At 55.8% G+C, this 24,144-nt stretch overlaps 1 protein-coding gene across 1 annotated transcript; it reads left to right on the forward strand.

The window, feature by feature from the left end:
• LOC132815904 (fucolectin-like) lies at window positions 1–24,085 on the forward strand. Its single transcript, XM_060825278.1, has 5 exons — window positions 1–36; window positions 17,140–17,207; window positions 19,761–20,040; window positions 22,070–22,247; window positions 23,536–24,085. The coding sequence occupies exons 2-4, from the start codon at window positions 17,141–17,143 to the stop codon at window positions 22,230–22,232; spliced, it is 510 nt and encodes a 169-aa protein (XP_060681261.1). The 5' UTR covers window positions 1–36; window position 17,140; the 3' UTR covers window positions 22,233–22,247; window positions 23,536–24,085.
• Window positions 24,086–24,144: the final 59 nt, after the last annotated feature.

Genomic DNA, 24,144 nt, shown 5'->3' on the forward strand with positions numbered 1-24,144 from the left:
GCCTCCACTCACAGCCACGGTGAAAACCATCAGAAGGTGAGACACTGTTCCTGATCACTATTCCTGCAGCCTGGAACTGGGCACTGGGTGGGGAGCACTGGGCACTGGGGAGAGAGCATTGTGCACTGGGGAGAGAGCACTGGGGAGAAAGAACTGGGCACTGGGGAGAGGGCACTGAGTACTGGGGAGAGAGCACTGGGCACTGGGGAGAGGGCACAGGGCACTGGGTGGGGAGCACTGGGCGCTGGGGAGAGAGCACTGGGAACTGGGCACTGAGTACTGGGAAGTGGGCACTGGGTGGGGAGTACTGGGCACTAGGCACTGGGGAGAGAGCACTGGGCACTGGGCCCGGGGTGGGGAGCACTGGGAACTTGGAACTGGGGTCTGGGCGCTGGGGATTGAGCAGTGTGATTAGGTTTTAGGGATTAGGTTTGGGTTTGAGGGTTAGGACTGGGATTGGGATTGGAATTGCGGGTAGAGGATTGGGATTGGGGATTGGGGTTTGGAATTGGACACTGGGTGTGTTCTCGGAATGCCTGGAACCTCGAGACCCACATGGTACAGAACCATGTTCAACCAACAGCCCCCAAGTGTAACATGCAGTCGAGAGTAATCTGAGCTTTACTCTGTATCTAACCCCGTGCTGTCCATGTCTTGGGAGTGTTTGATAGGGGATAGTGTAGAGGGAGCTTTACTCTGTATCTAACCCCGTGCTGTCCCTGTCTTGGGAGTGTTTGATAGGGGATAGTGTAGAGGGAGCTTTACTCTGTATCTAACCCCGTGCTGTCCCTGTCTTGGGAGTGTTTGATGGGAGACAGTGTAGCGAGAACTTTATTCTGTATCTGACCCCTGTTTCACTGAGTCAGGAGCATTTGAGGGGGGAGACTGTAGAGGCACCTTTACTCTGTAATACTCAGGGACAGTGTAGAAGGAGCTTCACTCTGTTACTGGGGGACAGTGTAGAGGGAGCTTCACTCGGTTACTGGGGACAGTGTGGAGGGAGCTTCACTCTGTTACTGGGGAGCAGTGCAGAGGGAGCTTCACTCGGTTACTGGGGGACAGTGTAGAGGGAACTTCACTCTGTAACTGGGGGGACAGTGTAGAGGGAGCTTCACTCGGTTACTGGGGACAGTGTGGAGGGAGCTTCACTCTGTTACTGGGGGACAGTGTAGAGGGAGCTTCACTCTGTTACTGGAGGACAGTATAGAGGGAGCTTCACGCTGTTACTGGAGACAGTATAGAGGGAGCTTCACGCTGTTACTGGAGGACAGTGTAGAGGAAGCTTCAGTCTAATACTGGGGACAGTGTAGAGGAAGCTTCACTCGGTTACTGGGGACAGTGTAGATGGAGCTTCACTCGGTTACTGGGGACAGTGTAGAGGGAAAAAAACGAGGTAAAAGCAATGACTGCAGATGCTGGAAACAAGGTTCTGGATCAGTGGTGCTGGAAGAGCACAGCAGTTCAGGCAGCATCCAAAGTGCAGCGAAATCGACGTTTCGGGCGAAAGCCCTTCATCAGGAATAAAGGCAGTGAGCCTGAAGCATGGAGAGATAAGCTAGAGGAGGGTGGGGGTGGGGAGAGAGTAGCATAGAGTACAATGGGTGAGTGGGGGAGGAGAGGAAGGTGATAGGTCAGGGAGGAGAGGGTGGAGTGGATCGGTGGAAAAGAAGCTAGGCAGGTAGGTCACTCTCTCGGCGGTGCAGGTAGTGGCTGTCGTGGTATTTTTTTTAAGTCGCGGTATAGTCCAGTTAGTGTTTTTTAACAGTTAAAATTTAAAGTTTTTTTAAGCGCCTAGCGGACCCGGAAGCTGGTGTCGCGCTAGGTTACCTGGGAAGGTTTTTTTTCTTATAAAAGCGCGCAGCTCCAAGCCTTCGCCCTCACTCTCTCGGCGGAGTAGGTAACGGCTGTCTGGTGGTATTTTTTTTAAGTCGCGGTATAATCCAGTTATTGTTTTTTTAACGGCTAAAATTTAAAGTTTTTTTTAAGCGCCTAGCGGACCCGGAAGCTGGTGTCGCGCTAGCTTACCTGGGAAGGGTTTTTTTTCTTATAAAAGCGCGCAGGTGAGGAACCCGAGGCACTACAGGGGTAGAGCCTCCCACCCGCCCTCCTCCTCTAACCTAATAAGACCCGTTGTGGTAAGCAGGTAAGTGCTGCATTTTGCTTGTTTGTTTCTTTAGATCTAGTTTATAAAGTTTACCTTTTAGAGGGATGGCAGTGCAATGTTCCTCTTGCAACATGTATGAGGTGAGGGAAGCCATTAGCGTCCCTGCTGATTACACTTGCAGGAAGTGCAGCCATCTCCAGCTCCTCCAAGACCGTGTTAGGGAACTGGAGCTGGAGTTGGATGAACCCCAGATCATTCGGGAGACAGAGGGGGTCATAGATCGGAGCTTTAGGGAAGTAGTTACTCCGAAAGTTATAGAGAGATGGGTGACAGTGAGGGGGAGTGGGAGGAAGCAGCCAGTGCAGGGACCCCCTGCGGTCATTCCCCTCAAGAACAAGTATACTGTTTGGATACTTGTGGGGGGGATGACTTACCAGCGGTAAGCGATGGGGTTCGTGCCTCTGGCACGGAGCCTGTCCCCGTTGCTCAGAAGGGAAGGGTGGAGAAAGGTAGAGCGATAGTTATTGGGGACTCAATAGTTCGGGGCACAGATAGGTGGTTTTGTGGGGGCGACAGAGACTCACAATTGGTATGTTGCCTCCCAGGTGCAAGGGTACGTGACGTCTCTGATCGTGTTTTCCAGGTCCTTAAGGGGGAGGGGGAGCAGCCCCAGATCGTGGTCCACATTGGCACCAATGACATAGGTAGGAAGAGGGATGAGGATGTTAGGCAGGCTTTCAGGGAGCTAGGTTGGAAGCTCAGAGTTAGAACAAACAGAGTTGTTGTCTCTGGTTTGTTACCCGTGCCACGTGATAGAGAGTCGAGGAATAGGGAGAGAGAGCAGTTAAATCCGTGGCTACAGGGATGGTGCAGGAGGGAGGGATTCCGGTTTCTGGATAACTGGGGTTCTTTCTGGGCAAGGTGGGACCTCTATAAACAGGATGGTCTCCACCTGAACCTGAGGGGCACCAGTATCCTTGGGGGGAGGTTTGCTGGTGCTCTTTGGGAGGGCTTAAACTAACTCTGCAGGGGCATGGGAACCTAGACTGTAGCTTTAGGGTGCAGGACCTGGAGTGTAGGGAGGTTAGGAACAAGGCATCGATCTTGAAGGAGGGTGCCGGTAAACATGAAGGTGGCTTGAAGTGTGTATACTTCAATGCCAGAAGTATAAGAAATAAGGTAGGTGAACTTGCAGCGTGGGTTGGTACCTGGGACTTCGATGTTGCGGCCATTACAGAGACATGGGTAGAACAGGGACAGGATTGGCTGTTGCAGGTTCCAGGGTTTAAATGTTTTAGCAGGGTCAGAGGTGGGGGTAAAAGAGGGGGAGGTGTGGCATTGCTTGTCAAGGATAGTATTACAGCGGTGGAAAGGACAATGAAGGAAGACTTGCCATCTGAGGTAGTTTGGGCTGAGGTTAGAAATAGGAAAGGTGAGGCCACCCTGTTAGGTGTTTTCTACAGGCCTCCTAATAGTCCGAGAGAAGTAGAGGAAAGGATTGCGAGGATGATTCAGGAGAAGAGCGAAAGTAGCAGGGTGGTTGTTATGGGGGACTTTAACTTCCCAGATATTGACTGGGAAAGCTATAGCTCGAGTTCGTTAGATGGGTCGGTGTTTGTCCAATGTGTGCAGGAGGGTTTCCTGACACAATATGTAGACAGGCCAACAAGAGGTGAGGCTATACTGGATTTGGTTCTGGGTAATGAACCAGGTCAGGTGTTAGACTTGGAGGTAGGTGAGCACTTTGGCGACAGTGACCACAACTCGGTGACTTTTACTCTAGTGATGGAGAGGGATAAGTGTGCACTGCAGGGCAGGAGTTATACCTGGGGGCAGGGAAATTATGATGCGGTGAGGCATGACTTAGGATGTGTGGATTGGAAAAATAGGCTTCAAAGGAAGAACACAAATGATATGTGGAGATTGTTCAAGGAAAAGCTAATGGGTGTCCTTGATAAGTATGTACCTGTCAGGCAGGGAGTAAAGGGTCTTGTGAGGGAGCTGTGGTTTAATAGGAAATTGGAATCCCTTGTGAAAGGGAAGAGGGCGGCCTATGTAAAGATGAGGCGTGAAGGTTCAGTTGGGGCGATTGAGAGTTATAAGGTAGCCAGGAAGGATCTAAAGAGAGAGCTAAGAGCAGCGAGAAGGGGACATGTAAAGTCCTTGGTTGGTAGGATTAGGGAAAACCCAAAGGCTTTCTATAGGTATGTCAGGAATAAAAGGATGACTAGGGTAGGTATCGGTCCAGTCAAGGATAGTAGTGGGAAGTTGTGCGTGGAGGCGGAGGAGATTGGAGAGACACTAAATCAATACTTTTCGTCAGTATTCACTCAGGAACAGGACACTGTTGCCGATGTGAATATTGAGTTACAAGTGATTAGAATGGATGGCCTTGAGGTATGTAGGGAAGAGGTCTGGGGAATACTGGAAAGGATGAAAATAGATAAGTCCCCTGGGCCTGATGGCATTTATCCTAGGATCCTCTGGGAAGCTAGGGAGGAGATAGCAGAGCCATTGGCCTTGATTTTTATGTCGTCATTGTCTACGGGAAGAGTGCCAGAAGACTGGAGGATAGCGAATGTCGTCCCCTTGTTCAAGAAGGGGAGTAGGGATAGCCTGAGTAACTATAGGCCAGTGAGTCTCACTTCTGTTGTGGGCAAAGTCTTAGAGAGAATGGTAAGGGATAGGATTTATGAACATCTGGATAGGAATAATATGATCAAGGATAGTCAGCATGGTTTTGTGAAGGGCAGGTCGTGCCTCACAAACCTTATTGAGTTCTTTGAGAAGGTGACTAAGGAGGTGGATGAGGGTAAAGCAGTAGATGTGGTGTATATGGATTTTAGTAAGGTGTTCGATAAGGTACCCCATGGCAGGCTAATGCAAAAACCACGGAGGTATGGCATTGAGGGTGCATTAGAGGTTTGGATTAGGAATTGGCTGGCTGGAAGGAGACAGAGGGTAGTAGTTGATGGTAAAGGTTCATCTTGGAGTGCAGTTACTAGCGGTGTTCCACAAGGATCTGTTTTGGGACCATTGCTGTTTGTCATTTTTATAAATGACCGAAAGGAGGGGCTTGAAAGCTGGGTGAGCAAGTTTGCGGATGACATGAAAGTCGGTGGAGTTGTGGACAGCGAAGAAGGATGTGGCAGGTTACAGCGGGATATAGATAAGTTGCAGAGCTGGTCAGAAAGGTGGCAAATGGAGTTCAATGTAGCTAAGTGTGAAGTCATTCACTTTGGTAGGAGTAACAAGAAGATGGATTACTGGGCTAATGATAGGCTACTTGGTAGTGTGGATGAGCAGAGGGATCTTGGTGTCCATGTACACAGATCTCTGAAAGTTGCCACCCAGGTAAATAGTGCTGTGAGGAAGGCATATGGTGTACTGGCTTTTATTGGTAGAGGAATTGAGTTCCGTAGTCCTGAGGTCATGTTGCAGTTGTATAAGACTCTGGTGCGGCCGCATCTGGAGTATTGTGTGCAGTTTTGGTCGCCATACTATAGGAAGGATGTGGAGGCATTGGAACGAGTGCAGAGGAGGTTTACCAGGATGTTGCCTGGCATGGTAGGAAGATCGTATGAGGAAAGGCTGAGGCACTTGGAGCTGTTCTCATTGGAGAAAAGAAGGTTTAGGGGAGATTTGATAGAGGTGTACAAGATGATTAGGGGTTTAGATAGGGTTGACAATGAGAACCTTTTTCCGCTAATGGAGTCAGCTGTTACTGGGGGACACAGCTTTAAATTAAGGGGTGGTAGGTATAGGACAGATGTTAGGGGTAGATTCTTTACTCAGCAGGTTGTGAGTTCATGGAATGCCCTGCCAGTAGCAGTGGTGGACTCTCCCTCTTTATGGTCATTCAAGCGGGCATTGGATAAGCATATGGAGGTTATTGGGCTAGTGTAGGTTAGGTAGGCTTCGGTCGGCGCAACATCGAGGGTTGCTGTATTTTTCTATGTTCTATGTTCTATGACAAGTCCGGACAAGTCATGGGGACACTGCTGGGCTGGAAGTTTGGAACTGGGGTGAGGTGGGGGAAGGGGAAATGAGGAAACTGTTGAAGTCCACATTGATGCCCTGGGGTTGAAGTGTGTCGAGGCTCCTTTAGGGCCTTGGATAGAGCTGAGGGAGGAGGTGTGGGCACAGGTTTTACAGTTCCTGCGGTGGCAGGGGAAAGTGCCAGGATGGGAGGGTGGGTTGTAGGGAGTCGTGGACCTGACCAGGTAGTCACAGAGGGAACGGTCTTTGCGGAAGGCGGAAAGGGGTGGGGAGGGAAATATATCCCTGGTGGTGGGGTCTTTTTGGAGGTGGCGGAAATGTCGGTGGATGATTTGGTTTATGCGAAGGTTGGTAGGGTGGAAGGTGAGCACCAGGGACGTTCTGTCCTTTTTACAGTTGGAGGGGTGGGGTCTGAGGGCGGGATGTGGACGAGATGCGTTGGAGGGCATCTTTAACCACGTGGGAAGGGAAATTGCGGTCTCTAAAGAAGGAGGCCATCTGGTGTGTTCTATGGTGGAACTGGTCCTCCTGGGAGCAGATACGGCAGAGGCGGAGGAATTGGGAATACGGGATGGCATTTTTGCAGGAGTTAGGGTGGGAAGAGGTGTAATCCAGGTAGCTGTGGGAGTGGGTGGGTTTGTAAAAAATGTCAGTGTCAAGTCGGTCATCATTAATGGAGATGGAGAGGTCCAGGAAGGGGAGGGAGGTGTCAGAGATGGTCCAGATAAATTTAAGGTCAGGGTGGAATGTGTTGGTGAAGTTGATGAATTGCTCAACCTCCTCACGGGAGCACGAGGTGGTGCCAATGCAGTCATCAATGTAGCGGAAGAAGAGGTGGGGAGTGGTGCCTGTGTAATTACGGAAGATCAACTGTTCTACGTAGCCAACAAAAAGACAGGCATAGCTGGGGCCCATACGTGTGCCCATGGCTACCCCTTGGGTCTGGAGGAAGTGGGCGGATTCAAAGGAAAAATTGTTAAGGGTGAGGACCAGTTCGGCCAAACGAATGAGAGTGTCAGTGGAAGGGTACTGTTGGGGACGTCTGGAGAGGCAAAAACGGAGGGCTAGGTGGCCCTGGTCATGGCGGATGGAGGTGTGGAAGGATTGGATTTCCGTGGTGAAGATGAGGCATTGTGGGCCGGGGAAACGGAAGTCTTGGAGGAGATGGAGGGCCTGGGTGGTGTCTCGAACGTATGTTGGGAGTTCCTGGACTACTGGGGATAGGACAGTGTCGAGGTAGGTAGAGATGAGTTCAGTGGGGCAGGAGCATGCTGAGACAATGGGTCGGCCAGGGTGGTCAGGCTTGTGGATTTTGGGAAGGAGGTAGAACCGGGCAGTGCGGGGTTCCCGGACTATGAGGTTGGAAGCTGTGGGTTGGAGATCTCCTGAGGTGATGAGGTTCTGTATGGTCTGGGTGATGGTGGGGTGGGGTTATGGTCAAGGGGGCAGTAGGAAGAGATGTCCTCGAGTTGGCGTTTAGCTTCAGCGGTGTAGAGGTCAGTGCATCCCCTTTATCCGCTGGCTTGATGGTGAGGTTGGGATTGGAGCAGTGGGATTGGAGGGGTGCGCGTTGTGAGGGTGAGAGGTTGGAGTGGGGGAGGGGGGTAGACAGGTTGAGGCGGTTAATGTCCCGGCGGCGGTTGGAAATGAAGAGGTCGAGGGCAGGTAATAGACCAGCGCGGGGTGTCCAGGTGGATGCAGTGTGTTGGAGGTGGGCGAAGGGGTCCTCGGAAGGTGGGCGGGAATCCTGATTGTGAAAGTAAGCTCAGAGGTGGAGGCGATGGAAGAATTATTCGACGTCACGGCGTGTATTAAGTTTATTGATGCGTGGACGGAGGGGGATGAAGGTGAGTCCTTTGCTGAGGACTGATCATTCGTCCTCAGTGAGGGGGAGGTCTGGGGGGGGATGGTGAAAACCCGGCAGAGCTGGGAGCTGGGATCTGGTGTGGGTGTGGAGCTGGGAGTGGGGGCGGAGCCAGTACCTGAGTGGGTGTGATGGTGGGGGGAATGGGGGTGGAATCATGAGCAGGGGTAGTGTTCCCCTCGGGATTCTGGGGGGTGGGGATAGTGACAGTGGGGTCTGTGGGGGGTGTGTCAGCAGAATGCAGGTGAGTGGCGCTGGTGGGGGCGGAAATGGTGGTGACCACGGCAGTAGGGGTGGCAGAAGTCACTGAGCGTGCGGCATCAGCGATGATGTGAGGGGCGGAAGTGATGTCACGTGTGATGCATGAGGAATTGTGAGGGGCGGAAGTGGTCGTGGGAGTGGCCATGATGTGGGGTGGAAGTGACTTCATCAATCAGCGTGGGGGTGGCAGCTGCATCAGCCGCATGGCTAATAGCGACTGAGTAATTTCTGAGGCCAGGGGAATCTTCTGGAATGTTTGAGGAGCGCTGGTTATGGAGTTGGGTAGATAACAGTTTGTTGTACTTACAATTTTTGATGTTTGAGATGGAGTTGAAATACTGTTTGTTGAGAGTATGAATTCTCCTGAGGATGTAGTACAGAGTGGGTCCTTTGCAATTCTGAGAGAGTGTGGCCCTCAGCTGAGGCAGGGCTGACTGTAGAGAGGTTAGGTCCCGGCGCATTGCTGCGAGCGTGGAGCGGAGGATCTTGAAGGAGAACCGTTGCTGGTGTTTTGGAATCTGTAGTCTGTACTGTTTGACCTGTTCGGGTCCGAACTCTGCTGGTTTAAAGGTGGTCCGGAGTCCGTGTGGGATGAATTGGTTACAGAGGCAGACCCTGAGGAAGCAAATGTGGCTGTGGTACCGCGTTTGTTTCATGACATGGTTGAAGAGCTTCAGGGCAGAGGAAATGACCTGGGAGTTGCAGTGGGAGAGGGACTCCCTGAGATTCTTGTAGAGAGAGGAGGAAAACTTCTTCAAGGCAGGCATCCTTGTAAGAGGATTCGCAGTCGGGTAAAAATCAACGAGGTAAAAACAATGACTGCAGATGCAGGAAACCAGATTCTGGATCAGTGGTGCTGGAAGAGCACAGCAGTTCAGGCAGCATCCAACGAGCAGCGAAATCGACGTTTCGTGCAAAAGCCCTTCATCAGAAATAAAGGCACTGTAGAGGGAGTTTCACTCTGTTACTGGGGACAGTGTAAAGGGAGTTTCACTCTGTTACTGGGGGGGCAGTGTAGAGGAAGCTTCACGCTCCTACCCGGGGGACAGTGTAGAGGGAGCTTCACTCTGTCACTGGGGGACAGTGTAGAGGGAGCTTCACTCTGCTACTGGGGACAGTGTAGAGGGAGTTTCACTCTGTTACTGCGGGGGACAGTGTAGAGGGAGTTTCACTCTGTTACTGCGGGGGACAGTGTAGAGGGAGCTTCACTCTGTTACTGGGGGAAAGTGTAGAGGGAGCTTCACGCTGTTACTGGGGGGGACAGTGTCGAGGGAGCTTCACTCTGTTACTGGGGGGGACAGTGTAGAGGGAGCTTCACGCTGTTACTGGGGGGGAAAGTGTAGAGGGAGCTTCACGCTCCTACCCGGGGGACAGTGTAGAGGGAGCTTCACTCTGTTACTGGGGGAGACAGTGTAGAGGGAACTTCACTCTGTTACTGGAGGGGCAGTGTAGAGGGAGCTACACGCTCCTACCCGGGGGACAGTGTAGAGGGAGCTTCACTCTGTTACTGCAGGGGACAGTGTAGAGGGAGCTTCACTCTGTCACTGGGGGACAGTGTAGAGGGAGCTTCACTCTGTTACTGGGGGGGACAGTGTAGAGGGAGCTTCACTCTGTTACTGGGGGGGACAGTGTAGAGGGAACTTCACTCTGTCACTGGGGGACAGTGTAGAGGGAGCTTCACTCTGTCACTGGGGGACAGTGTAGAGGGAGCTTCACGCTCCTACCCGGGGGACAGTGTAGAGGGAGCTTCACTCTGTTACTGGAGGGGCAGTGTAGAGGGAGCTTCACTCTGTCACTGGGGGACAGTGTAGAGGGAGCTTCATGCTCCTACCCGGGGGACAGTATAGAGGGAGCTTCACTTTGTTACTGGAGGGACAGAGTAGAGGGAGCTTCACTCTGTTCCTGGGGGACAGTGTAGAGGGAGCTTCACTCTGCTACTGGGGGGACAGTGTAGAGGGAGCTTCACTCTGTCACTGGGGGACAGTGTAGAGGGAGCTTCACGCTCCTACCCGGGGGACAGTGTAGAGGGAGCTTCACTCTGTTACTGGAGGGGCAGTGTAGAGGGAGCTTCACTCTGTCACTGGGGGACAGTGTAGAGGGAGCTTCACGCTCCTACCCGGGGGACAGTATAGAGGGAGCTTCACTTTGTTACTGGAGGGACAGAGTAGAGGGAGCTTCACTCTGTTTCTGGGGGACAGTGTAGAGGGAGCTTCACTCTGCTACTGGGGGGACAGTGTAGAGGGAGCTTCACTCTGTCACTGGGGGACAGTGTAGAGGGAGCTTCACGCTCCTACCCGGGGGACAGTGTAGAGGGAGCTTCACTCTGTTACTGGAGGGGCAGTGTAGAGGGAGCTTCACTCTGTCACTGGGGGGACAGCGTAGAGGGAGCTTCACTCTGTCACTGGGGGGACAGTGTAGAGGGAGCTTCACTCTGTCACTGGGGGGACAGTGTAGAGGGATCATCACTCTGTTCCTGGGGGGACAGTATAGAGGGAGCTTCACTCTGCTACTGGGGACAGTGCAGAGGGAGCTTCACGCTCCTACCTGGGGGACAGTGTAGAGGGAGCTTCACTCTGTTACTGGGGGGACAGTGTAGAGGGAGCTTCACTCTGTCACTGGAGGGACAGTGTAGAGGGAGCTTCACTCTGTTACTGGGGGGACAGTGTAGAGGGAGTTCACGCTCCTACCCAGGGGACAGTGTAGAGGGAGCTTCACTCTGTCAATGGGGGGACAGTGTAGAGGGAGCTTCACGCTCCTACCCGGGGGACAGTGTAGAGGGAGCTTCACACTGTTACTGGGGGGCAGTGTAGAGGAAGCTTCTCTCTGCTACTGGGGACAATGTAGCGGGAGCTTCACTCTCCTACCCGGGGGACAGTGTAGAGGGAGCTTCACTCTGTTACTGGGAGACATTGTAGAGGGAGCTTCACTCTGCTACTGGGAGACATTGTAGAGGGAGCTTCACTCTGCTACTGGGGACAGTGTAGAGGGAGCTTCACGGTCCTATCCGGGGGGCAGTGTAGAGGGAGCTTCACTCTGTTACGGGGAGACATTGTAGAGGGAGCTTCACTCTGCTACTGGGGACAGTGTAGAGGGAGCTTCACGCTCCTATCCGGGGGGCAGTGTAGAGGGAGCTTCACTCTGTTACGGGGAGACAGTGTAGAGGGAGCTTCACGCTGTTACTGGGGTACATTCTGTGTTAGTGTGTGGGGGTGTGTATGGTGAATGGTGTGGGGGTGCGGGTGTGGGTGTGGGGGTAGGGGCTGTGAGGATGTGTGTGTGTGGGTGTGGGGGTGAGAGGGTGAATGATGTCGGGGTGTGTACAGTGAAGGGTGTGGGTGTGGGGCTGTGAGGGTGTGGGTGTGGGGGTGAGAGGGTGAATGATGTCGGGGGGTGTGGGGCTGTGAGGGTGTGGGTGTGGGGCTGTGAGGGTGTGGGTGTGGGGCTGTGAGGGTGTGGGTGTGGGGGTGTCGGGGTGTGTACAGTGAAGGGTGTGGGTGTGTACTATGTTGGGGTGTGAACCCCCTTTGCTCTCTGTGTGTCTCGGGGAAGGCAGTCTGCCATCCTGCCCCAGCCTGGCCTGGGTGTGACTGCAGGTACACAGCAGTGTGATCGTCCGTGTCCCTGTCCCTGTCCCTGTCCCTGTCCCTGTCCCTGTCCCTGTCCGTGTCCCTGTCCGTGTCCCCGACCGTGTCCCTGTCCGCGTCCCTGTCCGCGTCCCTGTCCGTGTCCGTGTCCCTGTCCGTGTCCCTGTCCGTGTCCGTGTCCGTGTCCCTGTCCCTGTCCGTGTCCCTGTCCCTGTCCGTGTCCCTGTCCGTGTCCCTGTCCGTGTCCCTGTCCCTGTCCCTGTCCCTGTCCGTGTCTGTGTCCCTGTCCCTGTCCCTGTCCCTGTCCCTGTCCCTGTCCCTGTCCGTGTCCGCGTCCCTGTCCCTGTCCGTGTCCCTGTCCGTGTCCCTGTCCGTGTCCCTGTCCGTGTCCCTGTCCCTGTCCCTGTCCGTGTCCCTGTCCCTGTCCCTGTCCGTGTCCGTGTCCGTGTCCCTGTCCCTGTCCGTGTCCCTGTCCCTGTCCCTGTCCGCGTCCCTGTCCCTGTCCCTGTCCCTGTCCGTGTCCCTGTCCCTGTCCCTGTCCCTGTCCGTGTCCGTGTCCGTGTCCGTGTCCCTGTCCGTGTCCCAGTCCGCGTCCCTGTCCCTGTCCGTGTCCGCGTCCCTGTCCCTGTCCCTGTCCGTGTCCGTGTCCCTGTCCCTGTCCCTGTCCCTGTCCCTGTCCGTGTCCCTGTCCCTGTCCGTGTCCGTGTCCGTGTCCGTGTCCGTGTCCGTGTCCCTGTCCGTGTCCCAGTCCGCGTCCCTGTCCGTGTCCGTGTCCGCGTCCCTGTCCCTGTCCCTGTCCCTGTCCCTGTCCGCGTCCGCGTCCGCGTCCCTGTCCCAGTCCCTGTCCCAGTCCCTGTCCCAGTCCCAGTCCCAGTCCCAGTCCCTGTCCCTGTCCGTGTCCGTGTCCGTGTCCGTGTCCGTGTCCGTGTCCCTGTCCGCGTCCCTGTCCCTGTCCCTGTCCGTGTCCGCGTCCCTGTCCCTGTCCGCGTCCGCGTCCCTGTCCCTGTCCCTGTCCCTGTCCCTGTCCCTGTCCGTGTCTGTGTCCGCGTCCCTGTCCCTGTCCGTGTCCCTGTCCGTGTCCCTGTCCGTGTCCCTGTCCGTGTCCCTGTCCGTGTCCGCGTCCCTGTCCCTGTCCGTGTCCGTGTCCGTGTCCGTGTCCCTGTCCGTGTCCGTGTCCCTGTCCGTGTCCGTGTCCCAGTCCGCGTCCCTGTCCCTGTCCCTGTCCGTGTCCGCGTCCCTGTCCCTGTCCCTGTCCCTGTCCCTGTCCGCGTCCGCGTCCGCGTCCCTGTCCCTGTCCGTGTCCCTGTCCCTGTCCCTGTCCCTGTCCCTGTCCGTGTCCCTGTCCGTGTCCCTGTCCGTGTCCCTGTCCCTGTCCCTGTCCCTGTCCCTGTCCCTGTCCGTGTCCCTGTCCGTGTCCGTGTCCGTGTCCCTGTCCGTGTCCCAGTCCGCGTCCCTGTCCCTGTCCGTGTCCGCGTCCCTGTCCCTGTCCCTGTCCCTGTCCCTGTCCCTGTCCCTGTCCCTGTCCGCGTCCGCGTCCCTGTCCCTGTCCGTGTCCCTGTCCCTGTCCCTGTCCCTGTCCCTGTCCCTGTCCGTGTCTGTGTCCGCGTCCCTGTCCCTGTCCCTGTCCCTGTCCGTGTCCCTGTCCGTGTCCCTGTCCGTGTCCGTGTCCCTGTCCGTGTCCCTGTCCGTGTCCCTGTCCGTGTCCCTGTCCGTGTCCCTGTCCGTGTCCCTGTCCGCGTCCCTGTCCCTGTCCGTGTCCGCGTCCCTGTCCCTGTCCCTGTCCGCGTCCGCGTCCCTGTCCCTGTCCGTGTCCCTGTCCGTGTCCCTGTCCGTGTCCCTGTCCCTGTCCCTGTCCCTGTCCCTGTCCCTGTCCCTGTCCCTGTCCGTGTCTGTGTCCGCGTCCCTGTCCCTGTCCGTGTCCCTGTCCGTGTCCCTGTCCGTGTCCGCGTCCCTGTCCGCGTCCCTGTCCGCGTCCCTGTCCGCGTCCGCGTCCCTGTCCCTGTCCGTGTCCCTGTCCGTGTCCCTGTCCGTGTCCCTGTCCCTGTCCGTGTCCCTGTCCCTGTCCGTGTCCCTGTCCGTGTCCCTGTCCGTGTCCCTGTCCGTGTCCCTGTCCGTGTCCGTGTCCGTGTCCGTGTCCGTGTCCGCGTCCCTGTCCCTGTCCCTGTCCCTGTCCCTGTCCGCGTCCGCGTCCCTGTCCCTGTCCGTGTCCGTGTCCCTGTCCCTGTCCCTGTCCCTGTCCCTGTCCCTGTCCCTGTCCGTGTCCGTGTCCGCGTCCCTGTCCCTGTCCCTGTCCCTGTCCGTGTCCCTGTCCGTGTCCCTGTCCGTGTCCCTGTCCGTGTCCCTGTCCGTGTCCGTGTCCCTGTCCGTGTCCCTGTCCGTGTCCGTGTCCGTGTCCGTGTCCGTGTCCCTGTCCGTGTCCCAGTCCGTGTCCCAGTCCGCGTCCCTGTCCGCGTCCCTGTCCCTGTCCCTGTCCGCGTCCGCGTCCCTGTCCCTGTCCGTGTCCGTGTCCCTGTCCCTGTCCCTGTCCCTGTCCCTGTCCCTGTCCCTGTCCGTGTCTGTGTCCGCGTCCCTGTCCCTGTCCGTGTCCCTGTCCGTGTCCCTGTCCGTGTCCCTGTCCGTGTCCGCGTCCCTGTCCGCGTCCCTGTCCGCGTCCCTGTCCGCGTCCCTGTCCGCGTCCCTGTCCGCGTCCCTGTCCGTGTCCGTGTCCGTGTCCGTGTCCGTGTCCCTGTCCGTGTCCGTGTCCCAGTCCGCGTCCCTGTCCCTGTCCCTGTCCGCGTCCGCGTCCGCGTCCCTGTCCCTGTCCCTGTCCCTGTCCGCGTCCCTGTCCCTGTCCGTGTCCCTGTCCGTGTCCCTGTCCCTGTCCCTGTCCCTGTCCCTGTCCGTGTCCCTGTCCCTGTCCCTGTCCGTGTCCCTGTCCCTGTCCCTGTCCCTGTCCCTGTCCCTGTCCCTGTCCCTGTCCGTGTCCGCGTCCCTGTCCCTGTCCCTGTCCCTGTCCGTGTCCCTGTCCGTGTCCCTGTCCGTGTCCCTGTCCGTGTCCCTGTCCGTGTCCCTGTCCCTGTCCCTGTCCGCGTCCCTGTCCCTGTCCCTGTCCCTGTCCCTGTCCCTGTCCGCGTCCCTGTCCGCGTCCGTGTCCGCGTCCCTGTCCCTGTCCGTGTCCCTGTCCGTGTCCCTGTCCGCGTCCCTGTCCGCGTCCCTGTCCGTGTCCCAGTCCGCGTCCCTGTCCCTGTCCGTGTCCGCGTCCCTGTCCCTGTCCCTGTCCCTGTCCCTGTCCCTGTCCCTGTCCGCGTCCGCGTCCGCGTCCGCGTCCGCGTCCGCGTCCGCGTCCCTGTCCCTGTCCCTGTCCCTGTCCCTGTCCCTGTCCGCGTCCCTGTCCGCGTCCCTGTCCCTGTCCCTGTCCCTGTCCCTGTCCCTGTCCCTGTCCCTGTCCCTGTCCCTGTCCGCGTCCCTGTCCGCGTCCCTGTCCCTGTCCGCGTCCCTGTCCCTGTCCGCGTCCCTGTCCCTGTCCCTGTCCCTGTCCCTGTCCGCGTCCCTGTCCGCGTCCCTGTCCCTGTCCGCGTCCCTGTCCGCGTCCCTGTCCGCGTCCCTGTCCCTGTCCCTGTCCCTGTCCCTGTCCCTGTCCCTGTCCCTGTCCGTGTCCGTGTCCGTGTCCGCGTCCCTGTCCCTGTCCGCGTCCCTGTCCCTGTCCCTGTCCGCGTCCCTGTCCGCGTCCCTGTCCCTGTCCCTGTCCCTGTCCCTGTCCGTGTCCCTGTCCCTGTCCGTGTCCCTGTCCCTGTCCCTGTCCCTGTCCGCGTCCCTGTCCGCGTCCCTGTCCGCGTCCCTGTCCGCGTCCCTGTCCGTGTCCCTGTCCGCGTCCCTGTCCGCGTCCGTGTCCGTGTCCGTGTCCGCGTCCCTGTCCCTGTCCGCGTCCCTGTCCCTGTCCGCGTCCCTGTCCCTGTCCCTGTCCCTGTCCCTGTCCCTGTCCCTGTCCGCGTCCCTGTCCGCGTCCCTGTCCGCGTCCCTGTCCGCGTCCCTGTCCGCGTCCCTGTCCGCGTCCCTGTCCCTGTCCGCGTCCCTGTCCCTGTCCGTGTCCCTGTCCGTGTCCCTGTCCGTGTCCCTGTCCGTGTCCCTGTCCCTGTCCCTGTCCCTGTCCCTGTCCCTGTCCGTGTCCGTGTCCGTGTCCGTGTCCGTGTCCGTGTCCCTGTCCGCGTCCCTGTCCCTGTCCGCGTCCCTGTCCGCGTCCCTGTCCCTGTCCCTGTCCCTGTCCCTGTCCCTGTCCCTGTCCGCGTCCCTGTCCGCGTCCCTGTCCGCGTCCCTGTCCGCGTCCCTGTCCGCGTCCCTGTCCGTGTCCCTGTCCGCGTCCCTGTCCGCGTCCCTGTCCGCGTCCCTGTCCGCGTCCCTGTCCGCGTCCCTGTCCCTGTCCCTGTCCCTGTCCGTGTCCCTGTCCCTGTCCCTGTCCCTGTCCGCGTCCCTGTTCCTGTCCGTGTCCGTGTCCCCTGTCCGTGTCCCTGTCCCTGTCCCTGTCCGCGTCCCTGTCCCTGTCCCTGTCCCTGTCCGCGTCCCTGTTCCTGTCCGCGTCCCTGTCCCTGTCCCTGTCCGTGTCCGCGTCCCTGTCCGTGTCCGCGTCCCTGTCCGTGTCCCTGTCCCCTGTCCGTGTCCCTGTCCCTGTCCGTGTCCCTGTCCCTGTCCCTGTCCCTGTCCGTGTCCCTGTCCCTGTCCGTGTCCCTGTCCCTGTCCCTGTCCCTGTCCCTGTCCGCGTCCCTGTCCGCGTCCCTGTTCCTGTCCGCGTCCCTGTTCCTGTCCCTGTCCGTGTCCGTGTCCCTGTCCGTGTCCCTGTCCGTGTCCCTGTCCCCTGTCCGTGTCCCTGTCCCTGTCCGCGTCCCTGTCCCCTGTCCCCTGTCCCTGTCCCTGTCCCTGTCCCTGTCCCTGTCCCTGTCCCTGTCCGTGTCCCTGTCCGTGTCCCTGTCCGCGTCCCTGTCCGCGTCCCTGTCCCTGTCCCTGTCCCTGTCCGTGTCCCTGTCCGTGTCCCTGTCCCTGTCCGTGTCCCTGTCCGCGTCCCTGTCCCTGTCCCTGTCCGCCTCCCTGTCCGTGTCCCTGTCCCTGTCCCTGTCCGTGTCCCTGTCATGCCTCTGTTAGAGACTCAGTTCGGGCAGGTCTCCAATAAACCTTCGGTCATTTGCAAAACTGGCGTCAATGAAGAAATCAAACAGCTTTGATGGAAATCCTGCCCAGTGTTCCAGCTTCCGAATGTGGAAGCTGTGAATATCTCGAAGGTGAGTGTCCTTCCTCCCACCCCACTGTCTCCATGTGGCAGTGTGATTAACCTTGCTGTCTCTCTGTGATTCCTACAGGATGATGTCTCACTCGCTCCTGGCTTTGGCTGCCCTCTGTGCGCTCTTTTCTGTCGCAGACTCCCAGGGTAAGATCCTCACGGGGATCCGGAAAATCCTCATTCCAATCTGGGAAGGTTCAGTCTCAGGCTGTAACTGTTTCACTCCTATTTCAATCACACCATCAGAATTGTTACAGTGCAGGAGGGGGCCATTCAGCCCATCATCCCTGCACTGATTCTATCACACAGTGACCACCTCCTGCCTTTTCCCTCATTACCTTGTACACACTGTTTCCTTCCAAATAACCATCCAATGTCCCTCCTGAATGCATCGATTGAACCTGCCTGTTCTCGCTGAGTGAGAACATTCTCCACCCCCCCCCCCCCCCCCCCCGCTTCGTTCACACTTCACTTTTAATCAAAGCCCCTCGTGTTCTTCTTCCTGGTATGAGCAGGAACTGTTTCTCCCTGCTCTGTCCAGCTCTGCTCCTGGTTATGAAAACCTCTATCAGACCTCTCTCCCAGCTGCCCTCTCTCTGGGGAGAACAGTCCCAACACCTTCAATCCCGTCCCCCCCATCCCTGAAGTGTCTCATTCCGGAAACCATTCCTGGAAACCACTTTCTACACTCTCTCCAATGCATTCCCATCTTTCCTATAATGTGGGGCCCACCCCCTGTACACAGTCCTCCAGCTGAAGACCAACAAGGGTCCTGGATAAGTTCAACATCACCCCCCCCCCCCCCCTCCCCAGCTATTGTACTCTCTGCCCCAGTAATAAAGCCGAGGGTCCTGCCTGCTTTATTAACTCCTCTCCCCCCCCCCTGTCCTGCCACCTTCAATGACCTGTGATGTATACCACCACCCAGCTCCCTCTGCTCCTGTATCCCCGTGAGAATTATATCCCTGACTTTATATTGTCTTTCAATGTTTTTCCAACCCTATGGTTGGCACGGTGGCTCAGTGATGCGCACTGCTGCCTCACAGCGCCAGGCACCCAGGTTCAATCCCACAGCTGGGTGACTGTCTGTGTGGAGTTTGCACATTCTCCCCGTGACTGCGTGGGTTTACTCTCATAATCCAAAGGTGTGCAGGTCAGGGTGGATTGGCCATGGGAGATGTTGGGTTACATGGGTGTGGTAGAACAGTGGAACGGAATGGGACAGAGGGTCAATGTGGACTCAATGGGTCGAATGCCCATTGTAGGGTTTCTGATTTGAAATACATCACCTCACATTTCCCTGTATTAAACCTCACCTTCTCCTCCACTTCACCAACATGTCAATGTCCCCTTGGAGTTCCACGCAGTCCTCCTAACAGCTTATCATATGTCCAAGTTTCATGTCATCATGTTTTTTTACAATGGTGTGGAGCAGATTGTATTTATGAGACCATCAGATAAAGGAACAGGATTAGGCCATTCAGCCCATTGAGTCTGCTCCGCTATTCCATCATGGCTGATAGGTTTCTCAATCCCAGTCTCCTTCCTTCTCCCTGTCACCCTCGATCCCCTTACAAATCATGAACCTGTTTATCTCTGTCTTAAATATACTCACTGACTTGGCCTCCACAGATTCTCCACCCTTCGGCTGAAGAAATTCCTTCCCATCTCTGTTCTAAAGTGTCTGTCCTTCACGCTGTGGCTGTGCCCTTGACTCCTAGTCTCTCCTACCAGGAAAATATCTTCTCCACATTCACGCTGCCCAGCCCTCAGTATTCTGTAAGTTTCAATCAGATTCCTCCATAGCTTTCTAAACTCCATCCAGTACAGACCAAGAGTCCTCAACTGCTCCTCATAGGACCAGCCCTTCATCCCAGGATCATTTTTGTAAACACCCTCTGGACCCCTTCAACACTAGCACATCCTTCCCGAGATACAGGACCCAAAACTGTTCCCCATATTCCGTTCACCAGAGCCCGACCAGAGCCGGATACAGCCTCAGCTGTAGCTCTCTGCTCTTGTATTCTAGCCCTCTTTGAAACAAATGCTAACATAGCACATGCCTTCCTGACTGTTAACTGGACCTGCAAATTAACTCAAAGACAATCCTGGATTAGATCTCCCTTAAAGTTCCTTTACACTTCAGACTGCTGAATTCTTACCCCATTAGATAATAATCTATGTCTCCAATCTTCCTACAGAAATCTATCACCGTACACTTTCCCACGTTGTATTCCATCTGCCACCTCTTTGCTCACTCTCTGAACCTATCCAAGTCCTTCTATAGCCCCCCTGCCGGAAGGAGGGGGAGGGGGGAGGGTGACAGGGAGGGGAGGGGGAGGGTGAGGGGGAAGGGGAGGGAGGGGAGGGTGGTTGGGGGAGGGGGAGGGTGAAGAAGGGGAGGAGGAGGGTGAGGGAGGGTGGGGAGGAGGTGGATGAGGGAGGGGGAGGGGGAGGGAGGAGAGTGAGGGAGGGGAGGGTGAGGGTGAGGGGAGAGTAGGGGAGGGGGACGGTGAGGGGAAGGTGAGCGTGAGGGTGGGGGGAGGGAGGGTGAGGGCAAGGGTGAGGGTGAGCGGGAGGGCGAGGGTGAGTGTGAGGGAGGGGGAGGGTGGGGGAGGAGGTGAGGGTGAGGGTGAGGGGATGGAGTGATGTGCTCTGTGCGATAGGGTGGTCATGGAAACGCACTGTCTCTGGTTTTAGAGAATGTTGCAGCTGGGGTCCGTGCTACACAATCCACCACCTTCCGATTTTATGCTGATGCCAACAATGCGATCGATGGGAATCCCAATCCCAAGTTCCGTCATTCCTCCTGCAGTAGCACCAGAAGGCAGAAAGATCCCTGGTGGAGAGTGGACCTGAAGGAACACTACCGCATCTTCGTTGTGAGAGTCACCAACCGAGACTGCAAACCACAGAGACTGGATGGAGCAGAGATCCGAATCGGTGATTCCCTGGATAACAACGGGAACAACAACACCCTGTAAATATGCACAGGAAACATTGACCCACGGCACCTCCCCTCTGCAGACTATACCCCAACTCGAGTCAAGTAGACAGGTTGATGAGGGAAGCCAGCTGATGTGGTTGGTTTGGTCTTTGGGAAAGCTGTAGTGTGTAAAACAAAAGCACATGGGATTGAACGATGTATATTCTGACTTGGAGATGGAAACAACAACAAAGAGGAAAAATAAACCGGTCCTTCTGAGTGTGTCAGGCACCATGGTCTCTGCAGGATCAGAGGGATTCCCACACACCAAAATGATTTCAATGAGCAAACTCAATGTTATATCTCCAAGTCTGGGTGGGAGGGTGAGCTGAAAGGAGAATGTGGAGATGTTACAGTGTGATTTGGACAAGCTGGGTCAGTGGGGAAATGAGTGACAGACGCTGTACAATGTGGATCAATGCGACATCCTACACTATGGCAGCAAAAGCAGGAATAGACATCATTCTCTAAACGGTGATCGATTGGCAAAGGGGGAGATGGAATGAGACCTAGGTGTCCTTGTGCACAAGTCACTGACGGTGAGTGTGTGTGTACAGCAGGTGGTGACGGTGAGTGTGTGTGTCCAGCAGGTGGTGACGGTGAGTGTGTGTGTCCAGCAGGTGGTGACGGTGAGTGTGTGGGTACAGCAGGTGGTGACGGTGAGTGTGTGGGTACAGCAGGTGGTGACGGTGAGTGTGTGATTACAGCAGGTGGTGACGGTGAGTGTGTGGGTACAGCAGGTGGTGACGGTGAGTGTGTGTGGGTACAGCAGGTGGTGACGGTGAGTGTGTGATTACAGCAGGTGGTGACGGTGAGTGTGTGGGTACAGCAGGTGGTGACGGTGAGTGTGTGTGTCCAGCAGGTGGTGACGGTGAGTGTGTGGGTACAGCAGGTGGTGACGGTGAGTGTGTGGGTACAGCAGGTGGTGACGGTGAGTGTGTGATTACAGCAGGTGGTGACGGTGAGTGTGTGTGTACAGCAGGTGGTGACGGTGAGTGTGTGTGTACAGCAGGTGGTGACGGTGAGTGCGTGTGTACAGCAGGTGGTGACGGTGAGTGTGTGATTACAGCAGGTGGTGACGGTGAGTGTGTGTGTACAGCAGGTGGTGACGGTGAGTGTGTGTGTACAGCAGGTGGTGACGGTGAGTGTGTGGGTGCAGCAGGTGGTGACGGTGAGTGTGTGTGTGTACAGCAGGTGGTGACGGTGAGTGTGTGGGTACAGCAGGTGGTGACGGTGAGTGTGTGATTACAGCAGGTGGTGACGGTGAGTGTGTGTGTACAGCAGGTGGTGACGGTGAGTGTGTGTGTACAGCAGGTGATGACGGTGAGTGTGTGTGTACAGCAGGTGGTGACGGTGAGTGTGTGTGTACAGCAGGTGGTGACGGTGAGTGTGTGGGTACAGCAGGTGGTGACGGTGAGTGTGTGTGTGGGTACAGCAGGTGGTGAAGACGGTCAATGGGGTGTTGACGTTTGTAGTGAGAGGGTTGGGGATCAGGAGCAGCGATGTCTTGCTGCAGTTGTACAGGGCCTTGGGGAGACCACACCTGGAGGATAGTGTGTCAGTCTGGTGTCCGTATCTGAGGAAGGACGTCCTGGTGATGGAGGGAGGATAGCGGAGGGTCACCAGCCCGATTCCTGGGATGGCAGGATCTGACACCAGAGCAGTGACTGAATTGGTTAGGATGATATTCACTGAAGTTGGGAAAATGAGGAGGCGTTTCACAGAAATGGATAAAATTTGTAAAACAGCGATGAGGGGCAATTAGTTAGCTGAACGGGTCATGAATCTGTGATATCCCCTTGCTCAGAGTGGATGCTGAGTAACTGTGAGGCCGACATTGACAGGTTTTTAATGAGTAATGGGTTATGCAGAGAGGGCAGGAAAGTGGGGTTGAGGCTGAGATGTGATGAGTCAGGATGGCAGTGTATGGTGGAGCAGATTTGAGGGGCTGAATGGCCTTCTCCTGTTCCTAGTCCTCATGGTCTGATGTAGTAACCATCATTCTCACTTTTCTCTCTTACAGCTGTGCAACGATTGATTCCATTCCCAGGGGGGGGACTAAGTCTTTCTCTTGTGCTGCCCTTAATGGTGTTCATGGCAGATTTGTCAATATCTTCCTGAGAAAATCTCGTGGCATTCTGACCTTGTGTGAGGTGGAAGTGTATGGTGCCCTTGATCCTCAGTAACTACCAGGAACCGCTGTGAGTATCTATTCCCACTCCTGCTTTATTCTACACTCACACCATTACAGCATTCACAACTCTCCACAGGACAGCACCCTCCCTCTCTCCCTCTCTCAGAGTGAGGGGTGGAGGACAGGTTCAGAGGTTCCCAATCACAGCTGCTGTGTTATAGACAGACACCAGGCCAACACATCAGCTTTGGTCATGATAGACTCTGTGGACAACATCTCTGTGGAACCCTCCATTTACTTTCATTCAGTGAGATCTGATCAGCTTCATTGACAATGTTGGATTAACACCTCTGAGGGTGTGCTCAACCAGGTAATCTTGATCAATGGGGCGGCACGGTGGCTCTGTGGTTAGCACTGCTGCCTCACAGCACCAGGGACCCGGGTTCGATTCCAGCCTCAGGTGATTGTCTGTGTGGAGTTTGCACATTGTCCCTGTGTCTGTGTGGGTTTCCTTCCACAATCCAAAGATGTGCAGGTCAGGGTGAATTGGCCATGCTAAATTGTCCATAGTGTTAGATGCATTAGTCAGAGGGAAAGGTGTCTGGGTGGGTTACTCTTCAGAGGGTCAGTGTGGACTTGTTGGGCCGAAGGGCCTGTTTCCACACTTTAGGGAATCTAATCTAACAACTGAAAAAAGTCCTCAAATACATTACTGTCAGTATTCTAACAAAGTAAGGTTTCCCCCTCACACACTCTGCTCCTTCACTGAGTGATGGGGTGGACAATTAAACAACTCACTGGCTCCACAAATCTCCCCCTCCTCAATGATGGAGGGGCCCAGCACATCAGGACAATGGATAAGGCTGAACATTTCACAGCAATCTCCAGCCAGAAATGCTGAGTGAATGATCCATCTCAGCCTCCTGCAGTGGTCCCCAGCGTCACAGACACCAGTCTCCAGTCAATTTGATTTACTCCACGTGATACCAAGGAACAGTTGGAGACGCTGGATACTACAAAGGCTGTAGACCCTGACAACATTCCGGTAATAGGACTGAACTTGCCACTCCCTGAGCCAAGCTGTTCCAGTACAGTTACAACACTGGCATCTACCCGACAACGTGGCAACTTGCCCAGGTATGACCTGTACATTAAAAGCAGTGCCCTCTCTCTGACAGTGTGGTGGCTTGGATTGGTGACACTGTTCCTGAGCTCAGTGAAATTCCAGCAATGTTCAGCTTCCAGAGATTGTCATGGATTGAGTGAGAATTAGGAAAAGTATTGATCACTGATACGGTGAGTGTGATTTCCAATCAGAGAGTAACTGAGCGTTTTTTGTGACTTTTATTTTCCAGACATGAACATTAATCCAAAACGCTGCTCATTTGGAGAGAGCCATGTTGTGCTTTGAGCTTCTGCAGCCAATCAGCTCCTGCTCCCCCCACACCCCCCCACCAGGCCACACTCTCTGCTTGAAAGTTGCTGTGAACAAGGATGGGAACCAGCCTTTCCCAGTTTCTGTCTCCCACCCACAGTCAGTCAGTCACGGATTTCTCCATCAATCTCCCTGGAACAGTCCCAGGCAACGGAGACCATGCTCAGTGACAGCATCAGCTGAGAAACTCTGTCAAAGATTATCCAGGGAGACGGAGGGGGGAGGTGACTGAGAAAAATCTCAGACCGTCCTGACTGTCACATGGAACAACAGCTTTATCTGAGCACCCAGAGTTCAGACTTGAACTGGTATTAATGCCCACAGTCTCTGGTCACTAACAACCCAGGACTGATTGACGATTGACGGTCTGTATTGTGTAATTACACCGTTCTGTGAGAATCTGGGAGCCACCTGGAACTTTCTGCTTTTTCTGATTTAAAAGCCTCAATAAAGTTGCTGCCTGCACAGGACTGAGACTGAGTCTGTTCAATCCCAGTGAGACCATCACCCACAGGACAATCAGAGACTC

This window comes from Hemiscyllium ocellatum, chromosome 5 (assembly GCF_020745735.1).
Source record: "Hemiscyllium ocellatum isolate sHemOce1 chromosome 5, sHemOce1.pat.X.cur, whole genome shotgun sequence".
Lineage (NCBI taxonomy): Eukaryota > Metazoa > Chordata > Chondrichthyes > Orectolobiformes > Hemiscylliidae > Hemiscyllium > Hemiscyllium ocellatum.